This window comes from Macrobrachium nipponense, chromosome 22 (genome assembly GCF_015104395.2).
Source record: "Macrobrachium nipponense isolate FS-2020 chromosome 22, ASM1510439v2, whole genome shotgun sequence".
Taxonomy (NCBI): domain Eukaryota; kingdom Metazoa; phylum Arthropoda; class Malacostraca; order Decapoda; family Palaemonidae; genus Macrobrachium; species Macrobrachium nipponense.
Window position 1 is genome coordinate 66,590,749 of NC_087213.1, and position 23,124 is coordinate 66,613,872.

The following is a 23,124-nucleotide window of genomic DNA, read 5'->3' on the forward strand; positions in this document are numbered from 1 at the left end:
GGGCTGGGAGTTACGCTCCCCCCCCTAGATACGTTCAGGTTCAGGTATGGGAATTACCTTTCCTGATCCGCTCGTTTCAGCCCGTTTCTGCCCCCATTAATTATGACAATGAGAGATGAGACTTCAAGTAGGCTAAGCTTTGGGGACTACTCCTCATTACCAAATAATTAGACATATATATTTATATATATATATACAAAAACTCTGTATATATCTCCGGACCTTTAAGGTTCCGACGGAGTGTGACTCACCCTCACACCCGCCACCGGAGTTATTGTACTAAGTTGCCGCAGCTCAGTTTCCGTTCTCTCGTGTCATTCCCCACTCTGGTGGGGACGGTGGATGATTCAGGTATTCGACTACGATAATTCGTAGCCTTCTGATTCAGCCGACCGTACTAGAGATTAGGTCCTTCCTCCTCTCCGGTCCTGCATGTCCCAGACCCCATACACTGGGCTGACCTTTACCTTCCGGAGGACGGAATCCGGAGCAGGCGAAAACATCCAGAGTTTTCTTTTATTTATTCTGAAGGGTGCAAGCCCTGTGGCCATGTAGTCTGTCGGTCGCATTCCAACTGCGCCGTGCAACTTGAGGGCTACATGGTCTGGCATCCCGACGCGTGTACCGTCTGCTACGGCATGGTGGCAATTATTTCTGATGAGAAAGCTACCTTGGCCCTCCAGCATGGGACAATGGTGGCTCTCAGGAAGGAGGAGGTAGGTGGGGAGGTAAGTGAGGCAGGTAGTCTCTTCAAGTCCTACTCCTTCTTCTTCCTCTTCCTTCCGATGCTTCTCTAAGTCCACCCCGGCTTGGGAAAGATCGGTTTCGGTCATCCCCAAGATTAAAACAGTAAAACCGAGATCCCTTTCAGAGTGATCTAAACCGGCTCCGGCAGCGGCGAGTAAGTCGTCTTCGGCCCCAAAGCCGTCGACCTCTGCTACTAAGTCGCCTGCTGTTAAAGCTTCTCCCCCTCCTAAGGGGTCGAGAGCCAAGTCCTCCAAATCTAAGACGACGGAGTCCGGATTTAATCAGGAGGCATTTGCTAACCTTCTAATGCCAGAGGTTAGGGAAGTAGTTGACGAGAGGCTTGAGTCTATACGATTCGCCTCAGGTACAGATACCTCCGGCCAGACAATAATGTCCCTGACCGAGAGGATCAGACCCCTGGAGGAAATGATGACCGGATTCCTCCAATCCGGAACCACAGCTGTGACCATGACAGTTCCGGATGCGTCTAAGCTGCTGCCATTTGAGAATAATAACCCGTGGCGGCAAGCATTACATGCCCCATTCTCAGATGGGAAGTTGACGATCGAATGGTGCGGAACCCGTCCGGTTGAGGACTTAGAGTTCTTCACGGAGGGTCTCCAATTCCCATTCCCCGGATTCGTCAGGCTACATGCGCTAGTCAGAGTATAGAAGGTCCCGAAGGAGACAGTGATCTTCTCTAGGGACCAAGCTCAAGCTGTATGGGTTCGCACCCTTTCTGAATGGGGATGCGTTAACACCAAACTGACGCCCCATAAAGGTAGCTTCACTATGTTTGTGTGTGACCCCAGAAGGAGTTACGTCACCCTGTACAACCAAAGTGGCAGAACTAACCATGCAAGCTGTGGCGGAGGATAAACCCTTACCAGCTCTAAAGGAGATAGAGGCTACCTCTCTACTCTTCCCCGCAGATGTGGAGTTCTGGGGTGATGCTCCGGCTACGTTTACGGCTGGTAAACTCGACCCAGATTGCGCCCCCACCCTGTTTGCAGAAAAGCTACCTAGGATTCTGGACCACTTGGTCAAAGAGGAATTCGAGGCAAGAACCAGATTAGGAAGTTTGATCAACTCAGTCACTGTGGCGGAGTTGGTCATGTCAACCTACACTGAAGAACAGTGGTTCCGGGTCCTCACAAAAGCCCTGTTGCAAAGTTACAGGAAATTTTCACTGGCAGACACAGGTCGAACCCAGACAGTGAATGTAAAATATACTCGGGCTAGAAATACTATGATGCACTAAAGTAAAAAATTTTTATGTTAAAAAGCTGCAGTGTTACTTGAGTTTATACATTGAATTATACATACATATTACCCTGGTACGTACACTTTAATTCACTAATATCAAATCCCATTTATTTCAGGAGTAGAGACGCTGCAGGTACTTACCTCGTACCGTCCTTTTACCCTCAGGGTAAGTGTAGCATATTTTTTCTGAACTGCTTGTGTATTTTGAATTTGTAAAATATTAGAAAATTGATCGATTGTGAATTGGTGTTATAGAGTACTGATGTTGAACTTTTTGTGTTACAGTGACAAAATTAATAATTTTTCCCAGATGAGATTTCCTAACATTCCTGTTGAATATATGAAGCAAATTGAAATTATCCATCGAAGAAGTAGATTCAAAGTTAATGTTGATGGGCCCTTTGTCAAGTGAATTTTTTTGTATATTTAACAGTTCATTATAGTTGCTGCCGGTAATGTATATACCACGGTTTATGGAAGTTTTGTTATTGAAAATGGAACTTATTCTATCATACGGCTTGGTGGAATCCATGGTACAGCAGGTGAGTAATTTAATTTCAAATCAAAATGGAAAATATTATTTAACCTGGCTGTTTTGTCCCCTACCAGGCCAGGACAAAACAGTCAGTCTAAGCTAAACTTTCAGTTTTCATACATTCAACTTACCTGTCAGATATATACTTAGCTATAGACTCCGTCGTCCCCAACAGAAATTCGAATTTCGCGGCACACGCTACAGGTAGGTAGGTCAGGTGATCTACCATCCCGCCGCTGGGCGGCAGGAATAGGAACCATTACCTTCTAGAACCAGATTTTCACTGTCGCTTGGAATGTAAACATATGTTTGCAGTTCCTCCTGACTTGATTTTCGTGTTTCATCGCCATCGATCTTCTGGGCTGTCTTTTACAGGGAAGTACTGGGTCTTTGGCTCGGCATACGCTTATATTAACATTTTAATGAATTTGGCTTCGAAAAATTTTCGAAGATTTTATATTATGTAACTACCGAAATTCTCGGTAGACACTCATAGTTTTCAAGAAAGGGAAATATTAATATTTATTCATTGATAAGTGTAATAAGTATTAGAATCGATTGGGGAAATATAAAACTCTAACTTCCTACTTTAGGAAGTCAGAAAAGCATATAACTTTTTACGCTTCCTTTAGAAGCTTTAATAGCTCTCGTGCTAACGAGCAGTTAGAGTATTAACAGTAATAGTAGTTTTTACATCCTCATCACCTTCTTACTCCACAGAATCTACAAATTCAAAAATTTGAAGATAAATGGATGTAGCTCAAAATGCGAGCTCTTATAAGGTAAGAAGTGAATTTAGTGTTCACAGTGCAGTGGAGGGTGCGTTCTGATCGGCTCTGTTTCTCTCCCAGGTCTAGACCGCTTCCAAGCTCCCTGGCCCAGAGGAGAAGGAAAGTCGAAAGCCTTACGGAGGTTATGGAGAATCCCCACCGATCAGGCGTCCCCTCGGCAGGATCTGAAGAACGTCCCAGACTGCCAAGGATAGCCATTGGAAAGGCATCCTTTTAAAAAAGTGCGTCTCTTCTTCCGTTTCTTCATCTTACATCCGAAAAGACGAAGAATGTACATGTTTGGAGGATCTAGCGCGTTCTCTGAAAACTAAGAGAACACTGAGCGCCAACTGGACTACAAGCGAAGAGCCAGCCAGGAAGCCGCGTTCCAGCAAGCAAGCGCGAGCCACGTTTCAACAGCCAGCAGCGAGCCGCGTTCCAACAGACTAGTGCGAGCCGCGTTCCTACAGCCAAACGCGAGCCGCGTTCCAAAAAAAAAAAATTTTGTTTTTGGCGCAAGGCTCCTTCAAAGAGAAAGTAGACGGCTAGTAGAGTTGCAATCAGAAGGATCCTTCCATTGAACGTTTACGGGCAAGGGGCGCCTGAAACGAGGCGCAAAGCGCCTGAAGGGCCTGAAACGAGGTGCAAAGCGCCTAAAGAGCCTGAAACAAGGCGCAAAGCGCCTGAAGGGCCTGAAATGAGGTGAAAAGTGTCTGAAGCGCCTGAAACGAGGCGCAAAGCGCCTGAAGCGCCAGGAGCCAGGCTCCAGGCGCTATGAACCAGGATCTTCATCGGAAATGGAGTTAGAGGCGGACCGAGAGGCTCCTCTTTGGGAATTTTTGCAGGATCAGTTTTCATCTGACAGGGTCTCTAGATGTCGCACAGGCGGCCGTAGCCCTTGTCAGGATATGCCTGATTCTGCGAAAGGTGCAAGACATTCGAGGCCTTCTCCTGATAGGGACGGGAGTTGTCGCACAGGCAGCCGTCGCCCTTGTCAGGACAGTCTTAATGCAATAAAGGCAAGAGCAAAATCGGCCTTCTCCTGGCGGGGACTCAAGATGTCGCACAGGCGGCCGTAGCCCTTGTCAGGTTAGAGTCGGTACTGCTAAAAGCCCTTCACCTTACGAATAGAGGCGCTCTCCTCCGGTTGCTCATTCTTCTCCCAACTTGATGGACAGGAAATGGAAGATAGATGAGAATTGGAAGCCAATAAGGGGGCAGGTCTCTCAGTTTATAAGACCTTAGCGACCTTTTTTATCGAGAGAATTAGTTCATTACTAGTAAGAGGATATTAAAATCATCCTCCTTCTAAAAATAATGCAACCAACCATTTACAGAAAGAGTGGCAATCGTTTGGAAATTGAACAAGATTTGTACGAGCTTTCATTCATGATTAGAGGCTCTTCCAGATAATAGTGGCGTAAAAAATGGCCTTATCTCCAAGAGAATAAAAGCTTGAGAGATTCTCTTCGATCCTCGGTTGTCATTTGCGATCTCTTTCGACTAATACTAATTCGGGTTTATTGACGAAAAGAACGAAGAGAGTAAGATTTCCATTCTCTCTCTGCATCAGAGAGGAAAGAATGTAGTAAGAAGACTTGGTGTATACGACTACTGAATGACAAGTCATATACGCATACCATAGTTGCCTTTGTGGTTCGCTACGGAATTATCTATATCCTTACAGGATTTTCCTAGTAAGGACTTCGCTTAAAAGGTTTGTTACGACAATACCTACTCAGCTTCGGTATTTAACAAAGGTTGTTTGGCTTAAATTTGCATTATTGAGAGCTTCCTTAGGCTCGAGAATAATTTTATTATATTCCTTCATTGAATGAAGTAACTGGCAACTCAGGATGAATGCAGCCAGGCAGCGAACGAGACGGCCGGGCTGTCATTATAAGCCAATACAGTACCATACAGTTCTCGGTCATGAGCAGTCGGCCACATCTCTCTCTCCAACGGGATCGAATGGTTAACCGTATATTCCCCCTACAATCATGGACTTAGTCTCGAATGGAGGGGATAGTTAAGCTAACATAAATAAAATATTGTCTGCCTTTTGCTAAGAAGCTTTCAATAAGAAAGATATTATAACCTTTCAATGCTGTTTACCGTAGGTAACATTATTAAAGGATTCTAACGCAGCAGAACATTATATTATATAATGCTCTCATGCTTACGAAAGCGTGGCTTATTAGAATACATGCTTAGTGAGAAGATGGATGTAGTAGAGAATTCACTGTAAGACTACGGTATGGTCAAGTCTTTCGAGAAACGCACACAACCTTTTTAGAATCGGATATTGCTCAAGAGAAGATGGATGAGTGAAATGGGAAACATTCTCTTCGTGGCAGAAATTGTTTCCCTGAATGGACTATACTACGTATATAAGAGTTTTTTCCTACTAAGAACGGAATTAACATGTGAAAGGATGTCGGGTACCATAAAGGCACAGATGTTCTGGCACATAACATAAAGAGAATTAGAAGAAAGCGCCAGAAGCGCCAGCCTGGCGCAATGAGCCAAGAGCACCCTCCAAGATATTTTCTTGTTTTAGCGAGTTATTAACCTAAGAGTCCAGTAGCCTCTCAGACAGCAGGCTCGGTAACGGCAAGATTCGTTCCTGATTTCGTTACCCATTTAATCACTTAGGCCAATTCCACGACTCACTCATATCGCAAAGAGCATCGAGAATCTCTTTTTTCGCTCCTGTTCGCGTTAACAAAGAGAACCTATTTGGAAAACAGACAGGGAACGTAACAATCCTTAAGAGGTTCGATGCAAGATTTTGCATGTCCGTGAGAACCTTCTCGATCGACGATAATAACTGTTAACGTATGTCTAACATTTATTGGAAAGAGTTGTGAGAACCTGCAGAAAGTCTTCTTCATAGATCTCTTAGCAAGGTAGAAGACGAACAGGCTTCCTATAGACTGCTTCCTTTTCCTCGAACCAAGAGAGGTAGCAATATACGCCGCCTTTATTTTATAGAAAGGGGAATAAACTTTAGTCTTTTTTCCCCTAAATATAAATTCTTTACAGAATTTAAGACAAAGGGCATCAAAGAAAGAGAGGATAATACTTTATGCCTCATTTTGGCCTTAGAGAGGTTGGATTCACAGAGGTCACGTTCTTCTCACAGCATGTTTTGGAAGTCTTTTCCAAGACAGTCTGAATATTCTATCAGCATCTATTATAAATAGACCTTAACAACCTCTCCACTCTGAGTCTGTCTGCGTGCAGACTGACCAGAAGTGGACATGAATGAGAGGATTTTTCAAGGTAAATGACAATAGTCATGAACAAGATATAGAATTGCTGCAGATCGTGCTAGAGGGAATGAGGAAACTGTCCTCTTCCGATACCTCTGTGAACCACATAGCAGTTTTTTCTTCCCTTTCAGAGGGAAGAATCACCTTTGTATATATCTGCTATCAAAGAACGCAGTAAAAGGCTATAGTACTCTGTCTCTACAAAGGGAATTGGAGATAGCAGAGGATTAAGATCTTCGGGATCTTATACGATACCCCAATATGACAAGAGTAGGATATCATGTACTTCTAATGGGATCTTTTTTGTGGCCACAGATTCCATGTTCCGACAAGATGGAACTGCTCCTCATCAAACTTCTTTGAGAAATTTTTATGAGGGAATTCTTTGTTTCTCTTGGTCCTAAACGACCAAGAAGACAAGTGAATTTTTTTAGCATTGGAATCTAGCATCAGATTCTATGGAGACTAGGCAATGGGTTCTTGCCAGCATAGTATGTCTGGCAAAAGAACTAAAACCCCCTATTCCTGATTCAATGTTTTCAGATAGAGGTTTCGTTGTCCAGGCAGGGTACTTACGTTTTCATCTACAGTAGAATGGTTCAAACGTTTGCCTACAGAGTCTTTGGAATGCGATGACGGCTCGAAATGCTTCCCAGAAGGTGTTCAGAGGGATACAATAAAGAGCTAGAAATCAGGAGTACTCCCAATTTCAGCTTGGAGTCTCCTTCGACTTCCAGGCTTCTTCCCTTCCTTCGGGCAAGGATAGGGAAGATTCTGCAATGAGAAACCCCTTCAACATGTAAGAAGAGATCTCGTGAGCAACGGAAGTATTCAAGAAGGACCCTCCTCGGAGGAAGACTCTTATCTCTCGTACGGTTAGATATCCTATCGTCTACTGGATGTAGCTGACTACAATCACCTCCCCTTGCCGGAGAGGCCAAAGCTCAAAGTGGAAGAACTTCTTCCACTCTTCTCCAGTCTCCTGATAAACTATTGTGGATGTTCAGGACTTTTGGACAATGTAGCACCAACCAGGTGCCATATGCCAAAACAGGTGTAAAAAACGCCAGAGGCAAACAGTCCCAAGAACACTGTCATTGTCTGATGAGGAGAAAGAGCAGGCCTACAACCTGGCACATATGTGCTAGAGGCGAACAAATCGGACAGATAAGAGTGTCCAATGTGGACATCGCCAGACATCCTCGAGACTCTACCAAGCTCGAAACTCCGGCAAGTGGGGAGGAGCCAGCCAGGCGCGAGGCCCCAGCCAGGCGCAAGCCAGGGTCTAGGCTTCATCCAGAAGAGATCTATTTCAAAGGAAGCCCAGGTCTTCTTTGAAACAAGTGTGATCGCTAAAGCACTTCATGAATAACTTGATGATTCCTTCAAACAGCTGAGAATTAAAAGCGCTTGAAGTGCGAGCTTTTATGAATTCTTGTTCGTTCCATAACAATATGTTGTGAAGGACATATTAGCTGTAACTTACGGGAGATGCAACTCTGTGTTGACTTCCCTTTGCACGAAGGAGGTCAAGTTGACCTACGAGAGATCCTTCTCTCTTGGTTTTACGTGTCTACGGATACGTTGCTGGGATAGGGAGCCGACACTGATCCTTAACTAAGTGAGTTAATTTTTATGTTAACATAGTGTTTTTTCTTTGGTTTGTTTGAAAGGAGTTTGGGGATAGCTCTTTTCAAACTAAGCACAAACCCTTGTGTTAGGATCAGGTGATCGGGATAGGTGTTGTGCTCCTTAATTATGCCACTAGGCATAGGTGTATTGTCATGTAAGTGGATAAGACCCCATTGACAAATGACCATTAGATTCTGTCGAGTAAGTGGATAAGACCCCATTGACAGATACAAGAACTCTTAGCCATAGGTCACATCCTCGCTGAGGCTCTTGAGACGAAGCAGACTACTAGCAATAGCTAGGAAGTCGACCCTTCGTCTAAACACATAGGAACCAAGGTTTTATTTATTTATTATCTACAACGTATGTTGTTTACCTGTCTAATCAGTAAATAGCTGTCTCTTACCCATCACCAATGGGTGCTAATCAGCTAAGTATATATCTGACAGGTAAGTTGAATGTATGAAAATGATATTGTTATGATACAATAAAGTTTCATACATACTTACTTGGCAGATATATACAATTATGGCCCACCCAGCCTCCCCGCAGGAGACAGGTGGAAGAGAAAATCTGGTTCTAGAAGGTAATGGTTCCTATTCCTGCCACCCAGCTGCGGGATGGTAGATCACCTGACCTACCTACCTGTAGCGTGTGCCGCAAAATTCGAATTTCTGTTGGGGACGACGGAGTCTATAGCTAAGTATATATCTGCCAGGTAAGTATGTATGAAACTTTATTGTATCATAACAATATCATATTTTCTTCATACCTTGGTTTATGTAGATTGATTTTACGTTTGTTCCGACACGTTATACAAACCATCGGTCCTTTACACTAGGAAGATTACTTTAGCGGCAGCTGTAACGGTCGTAAGCTTTGAACGAGGGGTTAAGTAGTTAACTACTTGTCCGCCAGTGCGCGCACCGCGCGACTGGGAGGCGAGGAATCACTTTTGCTTTCGGCCGTGCTGGATGAGGACGTGTTCGTCACGCTCTCTGCCCGCTGATCGTCGTTCGCTTTGGATTGTTTGTGTACCTAAATCTGGTTTGTTTGATAGTGTGAAAAAGTGATTGTAAGTACTGTATCTCTTTTTCATTTGTTCTTGCATTCATTTTTATGGATCAAAGTGATGAGAAATCGCCGCGCCCTACCACCTCACGTAGAGTCTGTCCTGGAGTGGATGGGTGCCGATGTGGTGCATTTCGCTCATTTGTGGAGGTTGACCCACATGAATTATGTTCACGATGCCGAGGGCGTGATTGCTCTCGGTCTAATACTTGTGATGTATGTATGCATTGGTCCGAGGCGCAGTGGGGGCTGTATGAGGGGAGGAGCAAGAGAAGGCCTGCCAGGGAGTCGTCGGGAAGTTCTGCGACTCCCCTGGTTACGGACACTTCTTCTTTCCTTCCACCCGCTCAGCTCCCGCGTTTGGCTCCTTCTCCTTCGGGGGAGGTTTCAGAGTCCTTCTCCTCTCTCGATCCGTCGAGTGTGTAGGAGGGCGCCCGTTACCCGGATGTTCAGCTTTATTCGGGGTCTTCTGTGCGTTCGGGGTGGGGCACTTCTCCCCCCATGCGTGAGGGAACCCCTCTATCTAACCCGACTCTTGCTCCCGCAGGTAAGACTTCCGTGGGTGACGACCTTGGACAGGTGTGGGCTGCGCTGGGGCTGCAGGGCGTGCCTAGCATCCAGGGGCTGCTGCAGCGTCTGGCGGGGTCTGGGGCGGTGACCCATGGAGCGGTCACCACTACTACCACCATGATCTCCACGCCCGCTTATGCTGCTCCCCCTCACCTGGTCTACACTCCCCATCCTGTGTCGGTGACGCCATCTGCCGCTGTACAAGGGCCGGTCGCCGCCGTACCGAGGGGGGCTATGCCGCCACCACCTGGGTTCTTCGTGTTGCCTGCCCCAGACTTCCGCTGTCCCAAGAGCTCGCCCCTGGACCGGCCGCCAGTACCCAGGTTCCCGCTGGCTGCCGATACTACTGATAGGATGATGGCTGCACCGGCCGTACCTGCCGTACCTGCCGATGATCTGGTCCCTGCTGATGGCTTGGCTGCCCCTGCTGTGTCTGCCGCTGCCAATGTTCCTGCCGCTACTGAGATGGTTGCTGTTCTTGTCGCTCCTGCCACTCCTGTTGTTCCTGCTGTTCCTGCCCCTGTCCATGCTGGTCCTGCCCACACGGTGTGTCTTCCCCAGTCCCAGGTCCTTCCGGACAGGTGCATTCGGGCCGTGTTGCTTCGGCAATAGCCCCGACTCCAGCCTGGATTGAGGACCTGACGACTGTCCTGCGCGAGCTGACAAAGAAGAGGAAGAAGAGGAGGAAGGTGTCGTCTTTGTCTTCGTCTTCGTCGTCTTCTTCGTCGTCTGCTGCCGCCTCTTCCCCTTCGACTTCTAAGGCCCACAAGCTGAAGAAGAAGAAGGTTTGCCTCTCCCCCCTCCCAAGAAGTCTCCTTCGGGAACTTCTAAGGGCCCGTCTCACCTCGGTGGGATGGGGGGTCCTTCTGCTGGTCCTCCTGCTCCTTCGGGAGCAGGGCCCACCTCCCCTTCCGCAAGGAAGAGGAAGGCGGGGACCAGAGGAGCACCGGTTTCGACTGGTTCTTCCTCACCTGGTGTTAGCGGCACTGCCGCTAAGCCAGGATCCGGCTCGGCCTCTCGTTCGCGAGAGATCCTGAGTGTACGCTCTCCCCCTGGAGACCGTGCAGCCAAAGTTTTGGCGCCAGAGTTCGCTCGCCGCCAGGACCGCGGCACGGAGCAGAAGGCTGGTGAGAGCCACTCAGGTGACTCTCGCCAGGCCAGCGGCCGCTCTCGTAGCGACCTGCCGGTACCCAGGGTGGACGTGACGGTCGCTGACCGGCCACGGGCTGAGGCAGGGAAGAGGTCCCCCTGGCCGATAGCACCAGCCTCGGCTGGCGCCAGCGGCTCGACGCGCCGCGAGCCTACGCACCGGTCCAGCCGCGACGGCGAGCCTTGCCGCTCCCCTGACCAACGCTCCCACAGGGACCGGTCGGGTAGGGAGAGCGGCAGCAGCTCGTCTGATGCACAGGACCGGCGCCGCTGTGCTCAGTCCAGTCGCCCCAGGCGAGCGGCGCGACCAGGCCTGCAGCTCGATCCCCACCGCGGGTTGGGGATCGCCTGTAGCCCTCCAAGCCCACCGGTCCTGCCGGTGAGCGTGGAGGGAGCGTCAGGTCTTCCTCTCCAGTGCCTTCAACCTCCTCGGGTTACACTGGGAGGGGCGAGACACCCAGGAGCGATCATGAGGGGCGCGCTCCTCGTGATCCCGTCACGATGCAGTACACGTCTGGTTCGGTCCTAGGATCGACCAGGACTTACGCGTAAGTGACAGGAGGAGGATCCTGGGAGTCGGCCTTGTTGGTGGGACTGGATGGTCCTACTCCTTGAGACGCTGTACCCCCGAGATCCAGAGGAACTATGCCGAGGTTATTGCGCTGATTCATCAGCACAACGACCTCGGGGAGGGATCGCCGCTCCCACCTTCTGAGCCCACGTCCCGGCTCGAGTCGTTCTGGGGCCCGAAGAGGGAACCCAGACCGACGGTGGGTCTGCCACGAACCCAGCTTGCCGACTCAGTGCTCGATCAGGTGGAATCTCTTGTCTCTGGACGGGAGGACTCGCTCAGGTCGGGCCGGTTGTCGAAGCTGCTTCCTCCTCCTCTGCACCGACAGCGGCGTTTTTATGTGCCATCAGAGGCCCCGATGCCGCCCAAACAGGTTAACCCGGGGTTAGTTTGGCTAACACCGGGTGTGTCTCTGCAGCAGCTCCTGTCCGAGAACCATAGCAGCAAGAGGCACAGTGTCGAAAGTCGCGGCCAACTTCGGGGGCTCCGCCCTTGAGGAAGACCCGGCGCTCAGGAGGCTCTGCCAGTCTGGAGGTAGGGCCATCTCCTACCTAGCCCACCAGACGGCTAACCTGTGGGCCAGCCTGGTACTTCGTCGTAGGGACGCTGTCCTGACACGAGTATCCAGGGGGGCTGGGCGTGAGGCGGCACTCGGGCTACGCAATGGACCGGTTCGGAGTTCCTCCTCTCTCTTCCCAGACGAGATGGTGGACGCTGCGGTAGAGAGACGGTGCACTGACGACAGTGACCGTCTTCTCCACCAGGCAGTTTCGAAGGCAGCTGGGCAGCCTCGAACTGCGGCCAAACCAAAGAGTGTGGCTATCGTTTCCTCGGGGGCTAAGACGGCTGCTTCGTCTAAACCCCGAGGAAAGACTGTCTTCCTCATCTGCGAAGGGGGGGCTCTCATCAGCCCTCCTCCTCGCGAGGATCTGCAGGGAAGAAGTTGAAGAAAGGTGGGAAATGCTAGGGACGGCGTTCCCCCTCACCTGCTGCCAAAAGTGGGGGGGTGCCTGGCGAGCCATTGGGCAACATGGCAGCGCTACAGCGCCGAGACCTGGGTAGTAGACGTCCTTCGGGAGGGATATCTACTACCCTTCGAATCTCGGCCACCCCTCACTTCCAACCCGGTCCAACCCCTGACTTATGTCAAAGGATATGCAAAGGACATTGCTCTTCGACAGGAGATCCAGACCATGCTGAGCAAAGGAGCTGTAGAAATCGTCAAGAGACCAATCATCGGGCTTCTACAGCCGTCTTTTCCTGGTGGAGAAGTCGTCGGGGGGCTGGCGCCCGGTGATAGATCTCTCTCCCCTGAACCGTTTCATTCGCCAGACTCGGTTCAAGATGGAAACGGCACGTTCCGTACTCGACTCCATCAGGGGGAGCGATTTCATGCTTTCGGTGGACCTCTGTGACCGAAATCGCCGACTTTTTTTTTTCTTAAGAGAAGAATCTAAGTTGGCTGTATCCACTATAAAAGGATATAGGAGCATGCTTTCAGCTGTGTTCAGGAACAGAGGCCTGAATATACAAGAGAATAAAGATCTTCATGATCTCATTAGGTCTTTCGAGACCAACAAATTGAGATCTTCTCTCCCTCCGAGTTGGAACCTGGATGTGGTCCTCAAGTTCTTGACTTCAGACAGGTTCGAACCTCCAGATAAAAGCTCGTTTAGAGATCTTACGAGAAAGTACATATTCCTTTTGCCCCTCGCAACTGCCAAGAAGGTCAGTGAATTGCACGCTTTAGATTCTCGGGTGGGATTTAAAGAAGTTCTCTGCTGTGGTTTCTTTTCAACATCTTTCCTGGCTAAAAATGAGAACCCTTCTAAAACTTGGCCTAGAAGTTTCGAAGTCAAGGGACCCTCCCCTCATAGGTAGAGAGTTGGAAAGGTCTCTTTGCCCAGTCAGGGCGCTGAAGTTTTATCTAAAAAAGAAGACACAACTTCAGGGATGTTGCCAGTCTCTGGTGTGCAGTAAGAAACCCCAAGAGACTTATGTCAAAGAACTCACTGGCGTTCTTTGTCAGGAATGTGACAACAGAAGCTCACATGAATTGCCAAGAGAACTCCTTAAAGCTGCTTAGGGTTAAAGCTCACGAAGTTCGTGCAGTTGCAACTTCCCTATCTTTTAGTAAGAATATGTCTATGAGGGACATTTTAGCAGCGACATATTGGAGATGTAACTCAGTATTTGCATCCCATTACTAAAAGGATGTAAAGTAACATACGAGAAATGTTTTTCTCTTGGTCCGTATGTATCAGCGGATACTATGCTGGGACAGGGAGCGGATACTGATCCTTAAGTAATTTTTGTTTTTGTTTTTTAATGATTATTTTTTGTAACAAAATTGGTGTTGAGTTTTTTGGGTTGTTTGAAAGGATGTTGGGGGATGACTCTTTAAAATCGTGGTACTAACCACGGTGATAGGATCAGGTGATCAGGGTCAGTGTCAGTGTCGTGCTCTTTGATAATGCCATTAGGCAAGGTGTTTTTTCATGTAAGTGGATAGGACCCCATTGACAAAGATCCTAAGGTACTGTCGAGTAAGTGGATAAGACCCCATTGACAGACCATCAAGAACTCTTAGCAGGAGGTCACTACCTCGCTGAGGCTCTTGAAGCGATGCAGGCTCCTAGGCAGTAGCCATGAAGTCTTTCGCTAACACAGGTAGGAACCAAGGTTTTTTATTTTGTTCATGAAACTTACTGACAGATATATATATAGCTGTATTTTCCGAAGTCCGACAGAATTTCAAAACTCGCGGCACACACAGTGGGCGGCCAGGTGGTAGTACCCATTCCCGCCGCTGGGAGGCGGATATCAGGAACCATTCCCATTTTCTATTCATATTTTTTCTGTCGCCGGTGCTGTAAACAACTGTTTGCAGTACCTCCGCCTAGGATTTTTGGATTTACTCGTCTTTAAGTATCTGGATTGTCTTTTGGTTATTGATTCTGGATTGTTGGATTGGCATGCGCAATAGTGGACTGTTTTTTGATTTTGGATTGGCTTTTCTGTAAACGTGATGTCTGGATCAAGTGCAGTGAGTATCAGAGTGTGTGTGAAGAGTGATTGTAAGGTGAGGCTACCTAAATCATCTGTAGATCCCCACACAGTATGTATGGGGTGTAGGGGGCATGTATGTTTGTTGGATGATCGGTGCAATGAATGTGAAGGATTGACCGATGATGGATGGAAGGTGTATGATTCCTTTCGGCGTAAATTGGAACGCGATAGGATCAGGAGGTCTTCCTCCAGGAGCGGTTCTACTAAAGGTAAGGGAACTAACATTTCACCTGCTTTAACACCTGTAGAATTTGTCTCTCCTAAACCTGTGATGTTGCCTTCGGGCCCTGATTCTGTGTCTGGAGAAGGTAATGCCCTTTCTCTGATTTTGGAGTCGTTACGTACTCTTGAATCAAAAGTGTTGGCCTTAGAAACTGGCTCAGTGAAAGTGTGTGATCGTGCCCCTAGTGTTGTGGAGGGGGCGTCAGATCGGCCCCATAATGCCTCTAGGCCTAGACCGCTATCGGACTCCCAGGACTCAGGGAGTGGATATGTCGAAAGCCGCAAGAGGGTTACGGGGGCTCCCCACCGATCTGGCGTCCCTTCGGCAGGCCATGTTGCAAGTTCCCAGGCTGCCAAGGAGTGCGCACAGGCGCGTATCCTTAAGGACTCTTTTTCGTCCTCCGAGCCGTCCTCCCCGCGCAAGGGGTGGAGCGCTCGGAGAGACTCGCGTCCTCTGAAAAGGACTCTTCGTAGTGAGGACGCTTCACGTCCTATCTCTCCAGTTTTGTTGCGCTCTTCTCCGGATGCGTATGACGCCTTTCCGCCTCAGAAGAGAGGTAGGATGTCATCCGGTGATGACGCCGAGATGCGCTACAGTCGCTGTTTGGAGAAGCAGGTAGCTGTTCCTGTGAGAAGGAAGGAGGAGTCCCCTCGCCCCTCGTCTTCTCGCAGGCTCAGTCCTGCTCCTTCTGTTGGTTCTTCTCCTACAAAGAGCATCCTTTTGTCCCTTCAGGACCAGTTATCTTCTCTGATGGCTCAGAGGACTCGCCCAGCAGCAGTCGAGCCTAAGCGGAGGAAGGACGTCAGGCTGCCTGTCAAGAGGTCGAAGCAGTCTCCTTCTCCCTCTCAGCGTTCGTCTCTTTCTCCGAATGCGTCTCCTTCGGTTCATCGCTGATCTCGTTCTCCTGGTAGGAAAGCTGGTCATCAGGACGCTTTCTTTCCCTCTCGACGTCATGGGCAGGCTGCTCGACGAGACGCTCGAGAGGATGCTCAGCAGGACGCTTCGGTGGACACCGAGCAGGAAGAGGACGTGCAGCAGGACGCTCGTGTGGGCGCTCGGAGTAACGTTTCTCCTTATAAGGAGTTCGTAAGCGTTCAGGAAGACGCGTTAGCTTCTAGATCTGGTCGCTCTTGTAAGAAGCGTAAGGACGCTTCGGATAGAAATAAGGCAGTCTCACTCGTCTCTCAGGACGCTCAGCGCTGTCAAGACGCTCTGCCTCCTTCGAGCAGTAAGAATCGTTGTAAGGACGGCATCATGGATGAAGCTTCTGCTTCCAAGCAGCGGAAGTCTGTGATCAAGGCCAGACCCACTGGGCGTACGCCCTCTCCGGATGGGCGGTCTCCTTTTCCTCTTAGGGAAGAAGGAGAGCTGAGTAGTCCGGCAGACTCGATTGAAGAGGAACCTTCTTCTGTTTCGTCTGTCTCGGACTACAAGGTTCTTGTGCGGCTGTTACGTTCGTCTTTCGGGGACAAGTTTCAGCCTGCCGCTCCCAGGTCTCCTCCCTCGCAGTTTTCGTCTTCCAAGTCTTGTAAGACCCCGGAGTTTGTGGAGATGAAGACTTCGCTGTCCACCAAGAGGGCCTTCAAGAAACTCCAGGACTGGATGGATCGAAGGAAGGATCAGGGCAAGTCAACTTTCGCCCTTCCTCCCTCTAGACTCGATGGTAAAGGGGGCGTTTGGTACGAGACCAAGGGAGACGTGGGTGTGAAGATCCCTTCGTCAGCTCAAGGGGACTTCTCTAGCTTAGTAGATGCCCAGAGGTGTCTTGACGCTAACGGAAACGGACCATCACTTAAAAGGACTGCTACGGACTCTGGAAGTCTTCAACTTCTTGGACTGGTGCTTGGGAGTTCTAGATCTGCAATCTAGGAGCCCGGACTCGCTCAGTCTGGGGAAGCTGTCCAGCGTGTTATCGTGCATGGACAAGGCCGTCAGGGATGGTTCGGAAGAGCTAGTTTCGCACTTCGGAACGGCATTCCTTAAGAAGAGAGCTCTTCTTTGTAATTTCACCGCTAGATCGGTTACGCCTGCTCAGAAAGCGGAACTGCTCTTTTCACCTCTTTCGAACCATCTCTTCCCCCAGACTATGGTCAAGGACCTGGCAAGTAGCTTGCAGGAAAAAGCTACGCAGGACCTCTTAGCACAGTCCTCGAGACGTCCAGCAGTTCCTTCCACGTCCTCATTTGTACGACCTCCTAAGAAGGTTAAACCCTTTCGTGGAGCTCCTCCCTCGAGAGCAGCTCCTCGAGGGAGAGGGCTTTCAAGAGGAAGAGCTTCCTTCAAGCCCAAGACATCGAAATGAAGATCATGTCCTTCAGACACCAGTCGGAGCCAGACAAGTTTTTTGCGGGAGCATGGAGAGAGAGAGATACGGACCCTTGGTCCCTCAAGATCGTGGAGCAGGGGTACAAGATCCCCTTTTTGGATCCTCCTCCTCTATCCACAACTCCCAGAGACCTTTCTCCGTCATATCAGGGAGAGAAAAAGCGGATTCTTTTCGATCTATTAGATCAAATGATCGAAAAAAGAGCAGTGGAGCAGGTCGTGGACCTGGGGTCACCAGGATTTTACAACAGGATTTTCCTGGTACCGAAGCAGTCGTCGGGTTGGCGTCCAGTCCTAGACGTAAGCAGGCTCACTCCTTTTGTTTTGAGAAAAAGATCAAATTCAAAATGGAGACGCCTCAGTCTGTTCTAGGAGCCTTGAGACCGGGCGACTGGATGGTGTCCTTAGACCTGCAGGACGCATACTTTCACGTTCCAATCCACCCTCTTTCAAGGAAATATCTAAGATTTGTTTTAGGAAACAAAGTCTGGCAGTTCAAAGCCCTTTGTTTCGGCTTGAGCACGGCTCCGATAGTCTTTACCGTCATCATGAAAAATGTAGCGAGGTGGTTACATTCTTCAGGGATAAGAGTTTCCCTATACCTCGACGATTGGCTTGTCAGAGCGTTGTCGAAGGAGAAATGTCTGAAGGACCTTCAGTTAACATTAGCCTTAGCGAAGTCCCTGGGACTTCTTGTCAATCTCGAAAAGTCACATCTGACCCCGACACAGTCCATCGTGTATCTGGGGATTCAGATGGATTCAGTGGTTTTTCGGGCGTTTCCGTCCCAGGAACGTCAGCGGCTAGGCTTAGAGAAAGTCTCAGCCTTCCTGGGGAAAGAGACTTGCTCGGCGAGGGAATGGATGAGTCTGCTGGGCACCATTTCCTCGCTGGAAAAGTTTGTTTCCTTGGGAAGACTGCACCTCAGGCCTCTCCAGTTTTTCCTAGCGGAGGAATGGAAGGCCAAAGACGATCTGAATGCGATCTTGAAGATCTCAGAATCGGTGAAAAGCCATCTAAGATGGTGGCTCGATCCTCAGAAGTTGCAAGAGGGCTTATCCCTAAATCTTCTGAACCCCGACCTAGTGTTGTTTTCAGACGCTTCCATTTCGGGCTGGGGAGCAACACTAGGAGGGGAAGAAGTGTCAGGCTCCTGGAGAGGGGAACAGGTAGTCTGGCACATCAATGTGAAAGAACTGGCAGCGATCTTCCTGTCGCTGCAGTTCTTCGAAGAAAAAGTGACAAACAAAGTTATCCAAGTCAACTCAGACAACACCACAGCCATTGCATATTTGAAGAATCAGGGAGGAACACACTCCCGGACTCTGTTTCACCTGGCAAAGGAGATTCTGCTGTGGGCAAGTGTGAGAAACATCAGGATCCTGACGAGATTCATCGCAGGAGTGCAGAACGTCAGGGCGGACCTTCTCAGTCGACAGGACCAAATCCTGCCGACAGAATGGATCTTGCATCAAGACGTGTGTCAGGAGCTTTGGAAGTTGTGGGGACGTCCTCTGGTCGACCTATTCGCGACGTCGAGGACAAAGAGGCTTCCTCTGTATTGCTCCCTGGTCCTGGATCCAGGAGCAATCGCTGTGGATGCATTGCTCTGGAGTTGGACGGGCCTAGACCTTTATGCCTTCCCACCATTCAAGATCATGGGGGAAGTCATGAGGAAGTTTGCGGGTTCAGAAGGGACAAGGTTGACCCTGATCGCCCCGATGTGGCCGGCGAGAGAATGGTTCACAGAGGTCATGTCATTCCTTGTAGACTTCCCAAGGACGTTGCCCTGGAGGAAAGATCTACTCAAACAGCCTCACTTCGAAAGGTATCACCAAAACCTCTCCGCTCTGGGTCTGACTGCGTTCAGACTATCGAAAAGTTGGCCAGAGCGAGAGGTTTTTTGAAAACAGCTGCAAAAGCGATCGCCAATGCTAGGAGAGCCTCTTCAAGAGCTGTTTACCAATCGAAGTGGGCTTCCTTCAGGGCATGGTGTAGAAAGGAGGGAGTTTCCTCTTCCACGACCTCTGTGAGCCAGATAGCTGATTTTCTACTTTTCTTAAGAAACATACAGAAATTGGCAGTCCCAACCATCAAGGGATACAAGAGCATGTTGTCAGCAGTTTTTCGGCACAGAGGCCTGGACCTCTCTGACAACAGGGATCTTCACGACCTCTTGAGATCGTTTGAGACCACGAAGATTCCTCAGGCGAGGCTGCCTTCATGGAACCTTGACGTGGTTCTTAGACTATTGATGTCAAGTCCGTTTGAACCTCTTCACTCAGCGTCTCTTCGAAACTTGACAAAGAAGGCTCTTTTCCTAACTTCTCTGGCGACGGCGAAGAGAGTTAGCGAAATCCAAGCTTTTAGTAGCCTAGTGGGCTTCAAAGGAGACAACGCTGTCTGCTCTTTGAGTCCGACTTTCTTGGCTAAAAACGAGAACCCGTCTAACCCTTGGCCTAAGAGCTTCGAGATCAAGGGTATGTCGAGTCTGGTGGGCCAAGAACCAGAAAGAGTCCTGTGCCCTGTCAGGGCTCTCAAGTTCTATGTTCATAGAACGAAGGAGGTACGAGGTCCTTCAGGTAATCTCTGGTGCTCTGTGAAAAGACCGGAATTACCTTTGTCAAAGAATGCTGTGGCTTTCTTTCTGAAGGGACGTCATTAAAGAGGCTCATTCATCTTGCCAGAAGACTGATTTGAGCCTCTTGCGAGTGAAAGCTCACGAGGTCAGAGCTGTCGCTACTTCTCTTGCCTTCCAAAAGAATATGTCAATCAAGGACATCCTTGATGGCACCTTTTGGAGAGCAATTCTGTATTCGCCTCACATTACTTAAGAGATGTGAGAACGATTTACGAGGACTGTAGTTCTCTTGGACCATACATTTCTGCAGACACAGTCTTGGGGGCTGGAGGTAGCTCTTTCCCTATCCCTTAGTTAGGAGTTAGGTTAGGTTTTAATATGTTTTGTGTTTTTGGTTGTTGGTGAGATCTTGTGTGAAGATCTCCCATTTATTAGATTAACTTTCAGGGGGTTTTGGTCTAGTTGGTCAGGTGGTGGTCAGTTGCTTCATAGCCCTCGTATGTATGGTTCGATGGTCTTGTCACGTTGAGGTCACGCCCCCGTTGACAGAGCATCCAGAGCGCACCAGCACTACAGGTCTCTACCTGGCTGGCAACTCTGATTGAGCAGAAGCAGTATTCACAGAGTCTACTTTGCTAACAGGTGAGGAACCAAGATGTACATCATCTACTTAATTTAGTTTCCTACAAATCCTATTCTGTCTCTTCCCACCATCCGAAAGTGGGATTCAGCTATATATATATATCTGTCAGGTAAGTTTCATGAACAAAATGTTATTGTTATAATACAATTAAGTTTGTTCATACTTACCTGGCAGATATATATATAGCTGTATTTTCCGAAGTCCGACAGAATTTCAAAACTCGCGGCACACGCAGTGGGCGGCCAGGTGGTAGTACCCATTCCCGCCGCTGGGAGGCGGATATCAGGAACCATTCCCATTTTCTATTCATATTTTATCCATGCCACTGTCTCCTGAGGGGAGGAGGGTGGGCACCTTAATTATATATATCTGCCAGGTAAGTATGAACAAACTTAATTGTATTATAACAATAACATTTTTATTACCTACAACGTATGTTGTTTACCTGTCTATTCAGTAAATAGTTGTCTCTTACCCTTCGCCAAAGGTGCCAATCAGCTAAGTATATATCTGACAGGGAAGTTGAATGTATAAAAATGTTATTGTCCTGATACAATAAAGTTTTATACATACTTACCTGGCAGATATATACGATTAAATGGCCCACCCAGCCTCCCCTCAGGAGACAGGTGGAAGAGAAAATCTGAATTAGAAAACGGGAATGGTTCCTATTCCTGCCACCCAGCGGCAGGGCGGTAGATCACCTGACCTACCTGTAGCGTGTGCCGCGAAATTCGAATTTCTGTCGGGGATGACGGAGTCTATAGCTAAGTATATATCTGCCAGGTAAGTATGTATAAAACTTTATTGTATCATGACAATAACATTTTTCTTTTCAGCCGTGCCGGACCCATGGGCAGCTGCAGAGGACGCGCTTCAACATCCCTGGAACAACCTCTTCGTGTACGCCTTTCCTCCATTCTGCCTGATTCGCAAGGCAATCAGTCGAGTGCTGGTCACCCTGAATTTCAGGATGATCCTGGTGGCCCCTAGGTGGCCGCAAGCCGTCTGGTATCCGGATCTGCTGGCTCTTCTAGTGGAGGCACCAAGAGAGATTCCCCCCTGGCACAACCTTCTCGCCCAGCCGCACGTGGAACGGTACCACCAGGCAGTCCAGTCCCTTCAAATTCACGGCTGGCTGTTATCCACCATCTCTTGCGAAAGAGAGGCTTTTCTCGCAGAGCAGCAACAGAGATGGCTGGACACGTCAGGCAGTCCTCTGCAGCTGTGTACCAGGGAAAGTGGGCCATCTTCTGTGGTTGGTGTCGTAGACGGGGTGTCTCTCCTCTCAGAGCCACTCTTCTGCAGATAGCGGATTTCCTCGTCTTTCTTCGCCGAGAGAAGCTCCTCTCAGTCCCCACAGTCAAAGGATACAGATCCGCCCTGGCTCTGGTCCTGAAACTGAGGGGATTGGAGATCTCGGATTCGTTCGAGATCTCCTTGCTTATGAGGAGCTTCGAAAGGTCTTGCCCACCCAGGGAACTCAGGCCCCCTGCATGCGACGTGACTCTCGTCCTTAGGAGTTTGACTCGAAGACCATTTGAGCCACTCCAAGAGTCGTTAGACAGGGATCTGACCCTCAAGACACTCTTCTTGCTGGCCCTGGCTTCGGTGAAGAGAGTAGGAGAACTTCATGGTCTTTCTTATGATGTTAAGCATTCCAGAGGACGGGGATCTGTGATGCTCGATTTCGTCCCGAACTTCGTGGCTAAGACTCAGAATCCGTCGATCCCTGACGACAGGTTCGAGTCTTTCACAATCCCCTCCTTAATGGATTTCACCAACAACGATACGGATGAGATGCTGCTTTGTCCTGTGAGGGTGCTACGGCGCTATCTGAAGAGAACTCGGCACCTCAGGCCTGAGTGTCGACGCCTCTTCGTTAGCACTGGGGTTACCAAGAAGAAGTATCCAAGAACACACTTTCCTTTCTGGCTGCGTGAGGTGATAGGAGGGCGTACGAGACTGATGGTAGTGACGACACCCGTCCCCCTCGTCCGAGAGCCCACGAAGTCAGAGGCATTGCCCAGTCAATGGCGTTCCACAAGAACTTCTCCGTGCCGCAGGTCCTGAAGGCTGGGGTCTGGTCCAACCAGACCACCTTTACCTCCTTCTACCTTCGGGATATTGCCCACAAGTCCTTGGATACCTTTTCTGTGGGACCTGTGGTGGCTGCTCAACACGTTGTGTAAGCTTACCCAGCACCCTAGCAGGCAGAACGGCATCGATTCCTTGGTGCGATTGAAGGAATGAATGTGGTGAATGAGAGTGTGACTGGCTTCTCTTCCCCCATCTTTCTCTCCCTCTACCTGTGGGCAGAGGGTCTCGGTCGTCACCATGCTGGAAGAGGAAAAGATGCAGGTAAGCTACCCGACAGAGCTCCAGTCTATCCCTTTCATTAGGGATAGGTGTAAATATCCTCCACTTCCTCCTACAAGGGGGGGTGGAGTGGATGCCAACAAGAGACAAACCCATAACTTTATGTTGCCTCTTGCAACAGGAACAAAGTTCTTGCTTGCTAGTTCTAAGAGATACGCTTGCCTCTCTCTTAGTACTTGGGTCCAGAGGTCTGACCATTGATCCTGCAGTACACACCCCAATCAATTGGGCAGAGGCTAGGATCCCTCCCTCTGCACTACAACCAGGGAGGGTATCCAAGGTTGGACGAACACCAGTCTGTTCTTTTAGACTCAGGTC

At 49.1% G+C, this 23,124-nt stretch overlaps 1 protein-coding gene across 5 annotated transcripts in view; it reads left to right on the plus strand.

Moving 5' to 3' along the window:
* The window catches only part of LOC135198771 (sushi, von Willebrand factor type A, EGF and pentraxin domain-containing protein 1-like), an 810,178-nt gene that overhangs the window by 87,080 nt on the left and 699,974 nt on the right, over window positions 1-23,124 (plus strand). For all 5 annotated transcript variants that reach the window (XM_064226685.1, XM_064226687.1, XM_064226686.1 and 2 more), the window contains 2 exons: window positions 2,130-2,179; window positions 2,447-2,555. In XM_064226685.1, the coding sequence (XP_064082755.1) occupies window positions 2,130-2,179; window positions 2,447-2,555 (159 nt within the window). The remainder of the gene's footprint in view (window positions 1-2,129; window positions 2,180-2,446; window positions 2,556-23,124) is intronic.